The sequence below is a fragment of the Nomascus leucogenys genome, chromosome 4 (genome assembly GCF_006542625.1).
Source record: "Nomascus leucogenys isolate Asia chromosome 4, Asia_NLE_v1, whole genome shotgun sequence".
Taxonomy (NCBI): domain Eukaryota; kingdom Metazoa; phylum Chordata; class Mammalia; order Primates; family Hylobatidae; genus Nomascus; species Nomascus leucogenys.
Genome location: NC_044384.1, coordinates 71,913,616 through 71,928,393, shown reverse-complemented (window position 1 = coordinate 71,928,393; position 14,778 = coordinate 71,913,616). Strand labels below are relative to the sequence as shown.

At 40.2% G+C, this 14,778-nt stretch overlaps 1 protein-coding gene across 4 annotated transcripts in view; it reads left to right on the top strand.

The window, feature by feature from the left end:
- SPIRE1 (spire type actin nucleation factor 1) overlaps positions 1-14,778 on the top strand; it is a 222,721-nt gene that overhangs the window by 15,103 nt on the left and 192,840 nt on the right. For all 4 annotated transcript variants that reach the window (XM_030810796.1, XM_030810795.1, XM_030810794.1 and 1 more), the window contains exon 2: positions 8,782-8,816. In XM_030810796.1, coding sequence (XP_030666656.1) covers positions 8,782-8,816 — 35 coding nt within the window. The remainder of the gene's footprint in view (positions 1-8,781; positions 8,817-14,778) is intronic.

Sequence of the window (14,778 nt, the reverse complement as noted above, 5' to 3'; positions counted from 1 at the left end):
CTATTCCTATGGCAGCATTTCTTCTTCTTCTTCTTTTTTAAAATTTTATTTTAAGTTCCAGGATACATGTGCAGAATGTGCAGGTTTGTTACATAGGTATACATGTGCCATGCTGGTTTGCTGCACCTATCAACCCGTGATCTAGGTTTTAAGCCCCGCATGCATTAGGTATTTGTCCTAATGCTCTTCCTCCCCTTGCCCCCGCCATCCCTGACAGCCCTGGTGTGTGTTGTTTCCCTCCCTGTGTCCATGTGTTCTCATTGTTCAACTCTCACTTATGAGTGAGAACATTTCTAAATAGTCCTGGGCACCTCCTATCCTGTACTTGCCATCAGAATACTTCTGAAGATGACATTCTTGACAGCCACTGTTACTCAGAATTGGCACTAGAGATGAAACTTACTTGCTCTGCAAGTTTCCAGTGTTGCCAGATTACATAAAATAGATAAAGATAATATCCAAATTTTGTGGCGGGTTTTAATCACTGATACTAGGTCCAAGGGGAGACTCTAGTCCCTGTGAAGGTGACTAGTAATAACAATCCAAGGCTGTCATTTTTTTTTAAAGGTAAGGGATTTAGTTACAAATCTAGGAAGCAAAGTGTAGTCTATGTCAAAAATAAAGTGGGAGCCTCCATTTCTGAATTAGGATAGAAGTCACATTTATGGCAAAGGTGATTGGAGGCTGAAAGTCCTAGAGCCTGGCTTGGGGTGGGGATCAGATAATCTTAAGGAAGAAGATGCAAGTTCTGGAGAGTGCCTGTCACACAAACGTATTGTTGGTGAATTAACAGATGAATGCTTTTTCCATGAGTGGTATTTAAAATTAGAGGTCAGGTCCCTGACTGTTTTTTGTATCAAATGCATAACATTCACGCTGAGGCAGGTGGATCACAAGGTCAGGAGATTGAGACCATCCTGGCTAACATGGTGAAATCCCATTTCTACTAAAAATACAAAAATTAGCCGGGCGTGGTGGTGCATGCCTGTAGTCCCAGCTACTCAGGAGGCTAAGGCAGGAGAATCTCTTGAACCTGGGAGGCGGAGGTTGTGAGCCGAGATCGCGCACTGGACTCCAGCCTGGGTGACAGAGCGAGACTCTGTCTCAAAAAAAAAAAAAGCATAACATTCTTTTTTCCCTTAAAATGCAACTTGGCAAAGATGATTTTGTTGGGGGAAATTGGTTTAAGCTAATAAATACGTAGTTTCACTGTCCTAACTTTTGAAGTTCTGTTCATTGGTTCCACGTCCTCAGTGACCACTGCATTTTAGAAATTCAGGTATGAGGCTGGGTGTGGTGGCTCACAGCTGTAATCCCAGCACTTTGGGAGGCTGAGGTGGGTGGATCACGAGGTCAAGAGATCAAGACCATCCTGGCCAACATGGTGAAACCCCGTCTCTACTAAAAATACAAAAATTAGCTGGACATGGTAGCGCACCTATAGTCCCAGCTACTTGGGAGGCTGAGGCAGGAGAATCACTTGAACCCTGGAGATGGAGGTTGCAGTAAGCCAAGATCGTGCCACTGCACTCTAGACTGGCGACAGAGTGAGACTCCATCTCAAAAAAAAAAAAAAAAAAAAAGAAATTCAGTTATGATTAGGCTGTAGAAATTTTTTTATTGCTAAATTTCAGCCTGTTAACTACAAAACTATGGGTTTTTTTTTTCCTAGTAATAATACAAAAATTGTCCCAGAAGCCTATTTAATGTACTCCTTTCTTATAAAAGTATTATAGCTCTTAAACTAATGGTTGTTGTTGATCAGTTTTGGTCAAATGTTTGAGAATATTATTCTTGAAAACATGGAGCACGTTCAGGATGTTGTTTGTCTATCCATTAGCAAATCCTGTTCTACTTCCAAATTATTTCATGAACCCTCTCCTTTTCACCCTCATTACTGCCATTGCCCTGCCTGGCTGCCCCCGTGTAGTGCTGCAGGACAATAATAGTAGCCTCCTCGCTGGCCTTGAGCTTTCCATCTGGCTGTCTCCACTACATTCTTCACATTATAGCAAGACTGACCTGGAAACTACCTGGACGCAGCTGACCCTCTTGCCTGGTATACTTCAATAGCTTCCCATTTTCCTTAAAATCAAATCTGAACTCCTCATACTATCCTTACAAGCCTGTGTGATCTGCCCCCTGCCTGTCTAAACACAGTTTATGTTACTCATCCACCAAACACTTCCAGGGCCTGTCACATGCCACTTCCTGCTTCCGGAACAGATTCTTCTTCCCGCCCTGCAGTTGGTTCTACCCAGCTTCAAGGTCTCTGTTTAAGTATCATCTTTTGGAGGAATCTTACCTGACCACCCCAAATTGGGTCATTTCTGTTACTTTCTCCCCCTTTTGGATCCATTTATCACTAGTTCTATTTTGTTTGATTACTTTTTTTGGGCTGTGTTCAATAAAATGTAAGCCTTATGAGGCAAGAACTGTGTCTAGCTTGTTTACTATGACAGTGTGTCATCAGTGTTTATGAGTAGTACTTAGTAGGTGTTGAATAAATATTTACTGAACAAATGAAGGTGGCAGAGGTATGCTGGCAGGAGAGCAGGGTGTATTCATTGGTGTCTCAGTTTTAGCATGAAAAAGAACATAATTTCACATGGTTAGAGGGACTGAAACATTGTCTAGAATTTGGTCACATAGTAAAAAGCTGGAGAATAATTCTGAGAACCATTTATCTTAAAAGTTCCAGAAATTCTGTTTTTTTGGTAGGTATAGTTTGCCTTTTGCTTATTCAGCTAATTTGAATCATATTGATAATGTGACTGCATGATAATTCAGCCATATGCTGAGGTTTCTACTTTAAAGATAAGTAGCTACCTTAATTTGAAAGTATTATTTGCATTCTCTGAGCAGACCTATGGTGAAATGATCTGATTATCAATATTTAAGATTTATAATGTCTGCTGAAGATGACAGTGTTGCCTTAGTTGTGAATTCTTTATGACAGACATTTTATATCAGGACTAGTTTGTTTTGTAAAGCCATTCCGTGTCACTTTGTAGAAAGGCATAGGCTTTTCTGTTTCCTGGGACATAAGGGGACTCGTCTAATAAATTTTTTTTTTTTTTTTAAAGACAGTGTCTGGCTCCGTTGCCCAGGTTGGAGTGCAGTGGTACCATCTCAGCTCATTGCCCACCTCCTGGGCTTAAGCCATTCTCCCACCTCAGCCTTTCTTTCTTTTTTTTATATTTATTTATTTATTTATTTGAGATGGAGTCTCGTTCTGTCGCCCAGGCTGGAAGTTCAGTGGCGCGATCTCTGCCCACTGCAACCTCCGCCTCCTGGGTTCAAGCAATTCTCTGCCTCAGTCTCCCGTGTAGCTGGGATTATAGGCACCCGCCACCATGCACAGCTAATCTTTGTATTTTTAATAGAGATGGGGTTTCACCATCTTGGCCAGGCTGGTCTTGAACTCCTGATCTCGTGATCCACCTGCCTTGGCCTCCCAAGGTGCTCGGATGGCAGGCATGAGCCACTGCGCCCAGCCATACCTCAGCCTTTCAAGTAGTTGATAACCATGCCACCCCACCTGGCTAATTTTTAAATTTTTTGTAGAGATGGGGTTTCACCATGCTGCCCATCCTGGTCCTGAACTCCTGAGCTCAAGCGATCTGCCCACCATGGCCTTCCAAAATGCTGGGATTACAGACATGGCCACCATCCCTGGCCTAGTAAATCTTTAAAAGCAGATCAGATCTTTCAGAAGGAGTATAAAAGAAGGGTTTAAACACAGCTTTGATTCCTGCAGCACTGTGAAAATGCTTATTCCTTTTGAGAAACACCAAGCTAATGTTTTGGCTTCCTGTAAAAATAATTTCTCTTCCTCTAAGTACTTTTTTGATAATGTTGAAGTATTTTCAAAACTTAATGTTTTAATACTACTTCGGATATTTTCATTTACATCATCACACTATCCTTCTAATTAAACACATCCTAATAAACTTGTTATTTGAAAGAACTAATTTACCGTATTTAATCATCTGAAGCCTTTTTAAGGCTACCATTAAGTTACTGAAATTCGGCTGTAATCCCAGCACTTTAGGAGGCTGAGGCAGGCGGATCACTGAGGTCAGGAGTTCGAGACCAGCCTGGCCAACATGGTGAAACCCTGTCTCTACTAAAACTACAAAAATTGGCCGGGCATGGTGGCGGGTGCCTGTAATCCCAGCTACTCAGAAGGCTGAGGCAGGAGAATTGCTTAAACCCGGGAGGTGGAGGTTGCAGTGAGCCCGGATTGTGCCATTGCACTCCAGCCTGGGCGACAGAGCGCCACTCCAGCTCAAAAAAAAAATTCTGAGTGAAGTCATAGGATTTGTAAGTTTTAGACGGATTCATTCCTTAGGTCTGGTGCAGTAAAACAGAAGTGGCCAAACTTTGAAGAAAGACTCAGAATTTGTCAAGTGTAAATCCCTTGATGCTATACTGGTAGTTTCCAGTTGAAGAAGGTGTTGAATTGAGGAATGCGGCCGGGCACAGTGGCTCGGGCCTGTAATCCTACCACTTTGGGAGGCTGAGGCGGGCGGATCACGAGGTCAGGAGGTCAAGACCATCTTAGCTAACACGGTGAAACCCCGTCTCTACTAAAAATACAGAAAAATTAGCCGAGCGTGGTGGTGGGCACCTATAGTCCCAGCTACTCGGGAGGCTGAGGCAGGAGAGAGGCCTGAACTCAGGAGGCAGAGCTTGCAGTGAGCCAAGATCATGCCACTGTACTCCAGCCTGGGCAACAGAGCGAGACGCCATCTCAAAAAGAAAAAAAATTGAGGAATGCATTTCCCCATTCCTCGGAAGCAGTAGAAATGGTAATTAGCCTGTACAGTACCCCTGCAGTCCCCCTCAATCCCAACAGCCACTGAAAGTGGGAATGGAGATGTATTAGTCCATTCTTGCATTGCTATAAAGAACTACCTGAGACTGGGTAATTTATAAAGAAAAAAGAGGTTTAATTGGCTCACTGTTCTGCAGGCTGTACAGGAAGCATGGCTCTGGGGAGGCCTCAGAAAGCTTACAGTCATGGCAAAAGGTGAAGGGGAAGCCAGCATGTCCTGGATGGCTGGAGCAGAAGGAAGAAAGAGAGAAGGAGGAGGTGCTACAGACTTTGAAACAACCAGATCTCATGATAACGCGCTATCACAGGACAGCACTAGGGGGATGGATGGTGCTACACCATTAGAAACCATCCTCATGATCTAATCACTTCCCACCAGGCCCCACCGCTAACATTGAGAATTACAATTGAACATGAGATTTGGGTGGGGACATAGAACAAAACCATATCAAGAGGATTAGAATAAGAAAACCACACCAACATACATGAGGAGGAATCAGGAGCCTTAGAGTGTGCTTTTCACTCTGTCACCAACTCTGTGTCATTATGTACAAGTCATTTGACTCCTTGAGCTCTCAGATTACTCATCTGTTTTTAATTAATTAATGGTTTCTGAGGCAAGGCTTTGTTCTGTCACCCATTCTGGAGTGCTGTGGCACTATCACAGCTCACTGCAGACTAGACCTCCTGGGCTCAAGTGATCCTCCTTCCTCAGCTTCCTGAGTAGCTGGGACTACAGGCTTGTGCCAACATGCCTGGCTAATTTTTTATTTTTGATAGAAACTGGGTCTCACTATGTTACCTAGGCTGGTCTGAAACTCCTGAGCTCAAACAGTCTTCCCACCTCAGCCTCCCAAAGTGCTGGGATTACAGGCGCAAGACACCACACCCAGCCAAATTACTCATCTATAAAATGAATGGATTGTGCAAGATCATTTCCAAGATTCCTTTAAGTTCTGATGTCATGTGATTGGGATTTTTGGAGTCCTAGGTTAGCTTCTGAGCAGAAATTTGGATGGCAGAGCTGTGTAGTTGGTCAAATACTTTGTACTTACAGCCTTTTCATATTACCGTGAGTTACTCACCAGTTCAAATTGAATGACCAAGAGCTGTTGGATTCTTACAAAAATTTTTAGTACTTTTACAGCATTTTCAGTTTTATAATGCAGGTCATTGAAAAAAATCTTATTTTATAGACTTGTGCCCTTTTGGCACCCCTCTATCATTCTTTTTAAGCACTTCATTGTTTTCTGGTACAAAATGATGTTCCTGGCTTATTTTGTAATTTCCCTGTCCCAGCCCTGAAATCAGCCAATTTCCCGAGGAATCCTGATTCTGTTGAGGGGGAATGGGCTTGGCGTGCCCCATGGGCTTCTCCCACTTTTGATGGGCAGAGCTAGGAAATGTTTTTAAGTTGTGTAATATCTCTAGTTACAGTTCGCCACCACAGGGCTCCTTTTCTTCTTCTCACGTTAGGTTTGTGTATTCCTTCTCCCATAGTGTAAGTCATGACTCCCAGCAATATCAGTGTATTTACTCATGTGCTCATTGCTGCAATACATTAAAATAGTTTCAGAATTTTATACTACCAACAAGAAATGTACTACAAAATTTTTTAGATTTCTTTGTAATTCTCTTTATCTTCAGAATATATCCTACTGAAGATGTAAAACTCACGTACTCTTTTTTTTTTTTTTTTTTTGAGACGGAGTCTTACTCTGTCACCCAGGCTGGAGTGCAGTGGCGCAATCTCGGCTCACTGCAAGCTCTGCCTCCCGGGTTCACGCCATTCTGCTGCCTCAGCCTCCCGAGTAGCTGAGACTACAGGCACCCGCCACCACGCCTGGCAAATGTTTTGTATTTTTAATAGAGATGAGGTTTCACCGTGTTAGCCAGGATGATCTTGATCTCCTGACCTCAGGATCTGCCCACCTCGGCCTCCCAAAGTGCTGGGATTATAGGCGTGAGCCACTGCACTTGGCCAACTCATGTACTCTTAAAGAGGCTACTCTCTGTTACAGTTTGCCTGAGTGCTCCTCTCTTCCTCCCTCCCTCTCTTCCCCACTATGCAGAGTAGGCTGTCAGTAAATGTTTGCCGAAAGGCAGTCTGTACCCTTCCTTGAGCTGTTTCTGTCCAGTAGTACTTCGCTGAGTAAAATTAATTACCAATTTTATGAGAGTTAAGTATACTTAACTACCAAAAGCATTAATGGTCTGAACAAACAATCATATGTATAAATAAATAAAATGTATGTGATAAATCACTATTGAATGTAGAGTTTTACATAACAATAAATAAATATATAAGTAAAATAACAGTCTTACACTTATCAAACCCTATTATATAAACCCTTAGGTAGTAAGCTCATTACATATATATGTTCATGTAGTCTTTATTGCTTATATATAATTTTTAATTTAATTCATAGAACCTAAGGCCCCTTATTTTCTGGTCTCAGTTTCAGCTAGTGTTTCTCATTAGGATCATTAAGAGATGAGGAATTGTGGTTGTCTTCTTTTATTTTTTCATTTTTGTTTTTTTTCAACCAACTTATTTCAAATAAGAAATTGTGTTTTCAATTTTTTTATTTTAAGAATTGGGAGCATACAAAAGCTATTATTTGTGATTTTTCTTTTGTGATGTCATAATAGAGTCTAAGGTGTACAAATTCTAGTTAAGTACTAAAAAAATAACAAGGCTGATAGAATAACCACTGTGGGCTAGGTGTGAGGGTAAATGCTGGGGAGAGGAAGAAGTGGGAGGATAGTATTGGGTGGAGGGAAAGGTATAGAGCTAAATGCGTATTTGAATTTAGGTCAGTGTAATCTAAGTGTAATCTGGGGAAATTAAATTTTCTAGTACTGACTGGGCATGGTGGCTCATGCCTGTAATCCTAGCACTTTGGGAGGCCGAGGCAGGCAGATCACTTGAGGTCAGGAGTTCGAGACCAGCCTGGCCAACATGGCAAAACCCCATCTCTACTAAAAATATAAAAATTAGCCCGGCATGGTGGTGGGTGCCTGTAGTCCCAGCTACTCAGGAGGCCGAGGTGGGAGAATCACTTGAACCCGGGAGTGGGCGGTTGCAGTGAGTCAGAATCACACCACTGGACTCCAGCCTGGGTGACAGAGTGAGACTCCTTCTCAAAAAAAAAAAAAAAAAAAAAAAAAAAAAATTTTCTAGTACCCAGTATAATTAATTGTATAATTGTGTTATTCGTTCTTTTTGTTAAAACTATTTAATAAGTGATTCTTTAAAATAGCTGTTTTTGTTTAAGAAGTATGTTTTTGTCAGTGACATTGACAGTAATATATTAATTGTTCATGTTCTTTGGTATTATGTATCAGTGATGGAGAAAAATACTAATATTGGTGCAGCCAAATATTGTTCAGTTCTAGTTATTCTTTAGGTGAGCCTCTGTTGGAAAAATTACTCAATTAATTATATGGTTTTGCCTAATCATGTATTAAAGAAAAACAGTCAGCATATATTAAAGAAAGTATGAATTTAAACATTATTCCTTTCATCGAAATGATCACTGTATCTTTAAACTGGAAATATATTTGCAGTCTTTTAAGATTTCCTAAGGTATACTTAAAATACCTTTAAAGTATTTTAAGGTGTTTCTTTAAAGAAAGCAAGACTATCAAATGTTTTTGTTTGATTGATTTATATATCTGTATTAAATATGTATATATGTTTTAGATCTTATTACAGTTAAGCATTTTTTTCTCACTTTTTTCTTTGTTATTTTTTAATGGGCCTATTTTAAATCTCTAAGTAGGACCTTCAGGGATATTTGGTCATTCTAGCATCTTTCATTTGCATAGATATTCTCATAGACATGATAAAGCCATAGCCAGAGAAGCTCAAATATTTTTATCAATGATTTAAAAAAGCTGAAATCTTTTGAAAGTAATCCTTTTCATTTTTATTACAGGTAAATTGGGATATTCACAATGTATGGAAACAGAGGTAAGTGAAATACTCAAATATTTCTTAGTAAAGCAGCTTTGCAATCCTGTTTAGACTAACTTGAGTACTGAACTATCTCACTATAGGTTCTTGGTCTTCTGATAAGATTTCTTTTTTTTTTTTTGAGATGGAGTTTTGCTCTTGTTGCCCAGGCTGGAGTGCAATGGCACGATCTTGGCTCACGGCAACCTCCGCCTCTTGGGTTCAAGCAATTCTTCCACCTCAGCCTTCTGACTGGCTGGGATTATAGGCGCCCACCACCATGCCCAGCTAATTTTTGTATTTTTAGTAGAGATGGAGTTTCAGCATGTTGGCCAGGCTGGTCTTGAACTCCTGACCTCAGGTGATCCACCCTCCTCGGCCTCCCAAAGTGCTGGGATTACAGGCATGAGTCACTGCACCTGGCCCTGATAAGATGTTTTGAGAGCAGGTGTGTTTTCTAGGTTTAGGAAGAGTAAAATGTGAAGAAAAATTAGTTGCCTTGTCCATATTTTTGTAACGTCAGGTTGTGTTATAAAGAATGGCTTATCATTTTAAAATTTAACCATATTATTATTTGCAGAATTGAGGTAGCTAAGATCCAGAGCTCTTAGTAATTTCAGTTTTTTTTCATAATTCAGTGCAGTATGTCATATAATAAATACAGCATTTAAATGTGCTAGACTCCATTGGAGCTGCCTTAATTTAAGAAAAAATAGGGACTTGTTTTAGTAAGATTAATAATAAATTCAGTGCTTTGTTATTTATACAAATAGGTTTATTATTATTATTATTATTATTTTTAGACAGAGTCTCGCTCTGTCACCCAGGCTGGAGTGCAGTGGCACGATCTCAGCTCACTGCAAGCTCTGCCTCTCAGGTTCACGCCATTCTCCTGCCCCAGCCTCCCAAGTAGCTGGGACTACAGGCGCCTGCCACCACGCCCAGCTAATCTTTTGTATTTTTAGTAGAGACAGGGTTTCACCGTGTTAGCCAGGATGGTCTCGATCTCCTGACCTCGTGATCCGCCCGCCTCGGCCTCCCAGAGTGCTGGGATTACAGGCGTGAGCCACTGCACCCGGCCTGGTTTATTGTTTTTTAATAATTTAATTTCAAATTTCTGATTGTGAAATTTAAGGGGTTTCTATGTGTTCATTGCAGGGATTTCAAGCACAATACCGAAATACCAGTTCAGCATATATGTGTGGTGTTCTTTTCAGTAGCAGTTTCATCATCCTTAGATTGGGGGTGTTAGGTGTTTCGTTAGTGGCAATGCCCAAATAAAGGATTTAAGAAGTTGTATTTCAAATTTTATAATGCATCTACATATTGATGTAGATTTTAGTAAGTTTTAACTGTTGTTTTAAATGAAATGTAGGCTTCCCAAAGGATTATATTGTATAATAGAGAAACAAAAATAATTTATCCCTTTTTACATTAATTTTTTTATTTTCTTTCTTTCTTTTTTTTTTTTTCTTTTGAGACAGAGCTTTGCTATGTCTCCCAGGCTGGAGTGCAGTGGCACAATCTTGGCTCACTGCACCCTCCACCTCCCAGGTTCAAGTGATTGTCCTGCCTCAGCCTCCCGAGTAGCTGGGACTACAGGCGCATGCCACCATGCTGGCTAGTTTTTGTATTTTTAGTGAAGACAGGGTTTCACCATGTCGGCCAGGCTGGTCTCAAACTGCCGGTTTCAGGTGATCCACCATTACAGGCGTGAGCCACTGTGCCCAGCCCATTTTGCATTTTCTATTCAACTTTGAAAGGAGGGACAATTTTTTCCAAATTAGACCTAAAAAGGCAAGAACTAAATATTTTTATATTGTTAGAATTTTTGATATACTATTCAACATGACACAAAGGGGTGGGATTTGATTTGAATCAGAAGAGGTAAGTTTTGTGGTTTCTGGGTGTGTATTTTTCTAGCTATGCAATTTTGAGTAAGTAATTTTTCTTCCAGAACTTTGTCTTTCTTATCTATAAAATGTTAATGGTAATTTGTATTAACCTCATAGCTTATGAAATTTTTAAAGAGATACTGTATATTAAAATGATTCATAAACCTTAAATGTACTATTGTGAATTAAGATGATACAAATATAGTCAGCATTCATCTGTGTTTGGGTAATGAAATATGAAGATTTTACATACAAGGCACAGTTATCTAATTATTGTTTTATTATATTTTGTCATAAAATCCACATGATCTTAACGTTAGTTTAGTACTCACTTTGTAAAGAAGCATTAGTTCATTTTATCTCCTAATTGACAGCCCTTACAATTTGATCCGTAACATAGGTCACCAAAAGAATCGGAATCTAACTAAATAGAAGTTTTTCAGAATTAAAAAAAAAGTAACAATTTGAAGGGGGCAGAACACAAGGAAACAAAAATTTCAATCTGATATTGGTTTAATTTAGAAAAATAGGTGTTTTCTAGGGCTAACAGTGGTTATCAGTGGGGAGGAGATTGGGATTGTGGATGGTCATTTATCCATATTGTTTGATTTAAAAAAAAAAGTGTGCATTACTTTGGTAATTAAGATAGCAAAAAGCAGGAGTGGTGAGGCGGTAGAGGCAGTGGGAACTAATTTTTTTTAGAAGTTTGGTGAAATGAGAGAAGGAAGAAAACAGCATAAGGAGGAAGTTTTCTGTTGTGTTTTAGGTTAGAGACAATGGTTCATTTGGCGGTGGTGGTGTGAGGGAGCCTGGAGGGCGTGAGCCAGGTTCAAGAGTGGTTATCTAATGAAGCAGACCCAGGAACACATGAGAGACGATGGTTGTCTGGAGTAGTGCTGCTCAGAACCAAGACTGGTCCAGGGCTCTGTGGTCTCTGAGACCCTCTCAGGGGATCGGCAAGGTCAAAACTATTTTCATAGTACTACTGGGATATCATTTGCCTTTATACTTTCATTCTCTTAAGATCGTACCATGGAGTTTTTGGAGGCATGAGGAAGACTGTCAGAATGACTGCAGAAGCAGATGAGATCCAGCCTTTTTTTTTTGGAGACAGGGTCTTGCTCTGTCACCCAGGCTGGAGTGCAGTGCCATGATAATGGCTCACTGTAGCCTCAACTTCCTGGGTTCAAGTCATCTTTCCACTTCAGCCCTCTGAGTAGCTGGGACTACAGGTGCATGTCACCACACCTGGATGGTTTTTTATTTTTTATTTTATTTTTATTTTTTGAGATGGAGTCTCACTCTGTTGCCCAGACAGGAGTGCAGTGGCGCGATCTTGGCTCACTACAACCTCTGCCTCCCGGGTTCAAGTGATTCTCCTACCTCAGCCTCCCAAGTAGCTGGGACTACAGGCGTGCGCCATGATGCCCGGCTAATTTTTGTATTTTTAGTAGAGACGGGGTTTCGCCATGCTGGCCAGGCTGGTTTCGAACTCCTGACCTCGTGATCCTCCCGCCTCAGCCTCCCAAAGTGTTGGGATTACAGGCATAAGCCACTGTGCCTGGCCTGTTTTTTTATTTTTATTTTTGTTTTTTTTGTAGAGATGGGGTTTTGCTATGTTGTCCAGGCTGGTCTCCAACTCCTGAGCTCAAGCAGTCCTCATGCCTCGGCCTCCCAAAGTGTTGGGATTATAAATGTGAGGCACCTTGCCCAGCCTCTCTGGCTGTCTTTCATTGAGCCTGACATTAAAAGGTTTTGTAAAATGTGAAACAATTCCACCCTTCTCATTTTTTTAATGTAGTTTTTTTTCCTCCATAAAATGTTATTAACATTTAATGGGCTTAAATGAATTAATACATATTTTAAACATTTCTTGGTTTTAATTTCTAATACAGTAAATATTGATAGATTATAGCCTACATTAAAAAAATGCTCTTTGGGCTCCTTTAATTTTTTAGTGTGTAAAGAGGTTCTAAAACCAAAATTTAAAGGTTTGAGAGCTGTGGTATGAGAGCACAGATGGCAGAGGTACTTCTTCCTAAGAAACAGAATCGGGAGGTAGGAGGAAACTAGAGTTGTGGGGTAGGCAGCAGGAAGCCCAGGCATCCTTGCCATATGGGTTTAAGCCTCTTTTTGTCAGCAAGAAGGCAGGCTCATTTCTGAGACTGAGGCTACACTGGGTCACAAAGGGGACTGACTATTAGAGCCTCTCTTGGCCCTTAAATTGTTTTTCCATTGAGCAAAACAAATTGTTTTTCTGTTTCTACCATTCCCTCTGTAAACCCCTCACCGAATTCTTGCTAGTATAAACTGCCTGAAGGATGAGGCTGGCTGCCATTCTGGGGCAGCCTGTTCAGCCTTTCTGAATTCAGAGAGGCCTTGTTAGGTGGCCCTTGTGCCCAGGCTCAGCTCATGGGGCCTCCCTTTCTTTCTCGCTTCTCTGCTTCAGATTCTCCATTGAGGGTGGATATTTGCAAAAATTATTATTATTTTTTGAGACAGAGTCTCACTCTTGCCCAGGCTGGAGTGCAGTGGCGTGATCTCAGTCACTGCAACCTCTGCCTCCCAGGTTCAAGCGATTCTCCTGCCTCAGCCTCCTGAGTAGCTGGGATTACAGGCATGCGCCACCACGCCCAGCTAATTTTTGTATTTTTAGTAGAGATAGAGTTTTGCCGTGTTGGCGAGGCTGGTCTCGAACTTGGGACCTCAGGTGATCTGCCTGCCTGAACCTCCAAAGTGCTGGGATTACAGGCATGAGCCACTGTGCCTGCCACAAAAATTATTCACATTTTATTTAGCATCAAGCCTAGCTTTATACGTTCAGCATATTATGTGTCATTCCTGGTTGGGAAGTGTAAGGTTTCGTGGGAGCAAGAAGGAAGTCCTTCTTAAGCAAGGCTTACAGACTCCCAGGGAAAACAAAATCTCTTTATTTCTCTGGGGTTTTAGGACCCTCATCAAGTCATATAATTGAAATAGAAGACATCAATTGTTCAACTGTTTTTTATTTTAATAGTTTTTGTAGTACATAAAAATCATGTTATAAATTATTTTGTAGTTTTAATTATAACTCTTTTTTAGCACTTTTACTATATTCTTAAAAATTAAAAATTATGAGTTCTGAGAAAGCAGTGAAATCATATATAGGTATTTGATTAACTTTTATGTGATCTTTTACCTCAAGCTAATGTTTCTTAAAATCAAGTATTTTACCTTATTTCTTACTGTTTGGAAAATGTTTTAATATACTTGACTATACTAAGTATTTTCCAGCATTTGAACTCATTAATGGAAATCTTTCATATGATTTGTTTTAAATGACATGCAAACTTTTTTACTTTAATAGGCAATTTAATTTTTCCCTATAACTTTTTCTGTTTTTTGAAAGTATAATTTACATACAGTAAAATTTACCTTTTTATTTAATTCTTTGAGTTTGGACAAGCATATTTTGTTCTTAACTATCCCTACAATCAAGTTTTGTCACCCCTTTAACGTCCCCCATGCCACTTTGTAGTTAGCCCTGCCCCTCCTTCCAGCCCCTCGTAGCCACTGATCTGTATGTTGTTCTTACAGTTTTGAAAAGGACGTGTAATTTAAACAGCGTGTGACCCATATTTCTCCCTTCCTAGTAGTGGCTCACAGCTCAGACTACTAATTTATAAACTCTTGAATGACTAACCTGTACTCGTGGGCGCTTGCCTATCAAGGAAGCAGTTCAGACCCAGAGTTAAGGGTAACTTTTATTCCAGTTTTACAAATTTTTCCTACTGCCATTGTTGAAATAGTTTTGTGGATTATAATGTTATTTTTGAAGAAAATTGCTAAATATTTGAAAATACTAAAACAACTGATTTGAATTTCCATGTATTTTAATTGAGGCTTTTACATTAGTTTTTTTCCAGCTTTCCAAATTTCATCACATCATTCCTGTCTCCTATTAATCACCACTAATTATGTAGCACTCAGAGGCCCTTTCCCTTTAGCAGGAAAGAAGGTTAAATGAATAACTAGAACAATCCTGTTCCCTTGGGGGATTAACTGTATTTTAAGTGGAATAGGTTAAAGTACTATATAAAGTTAAA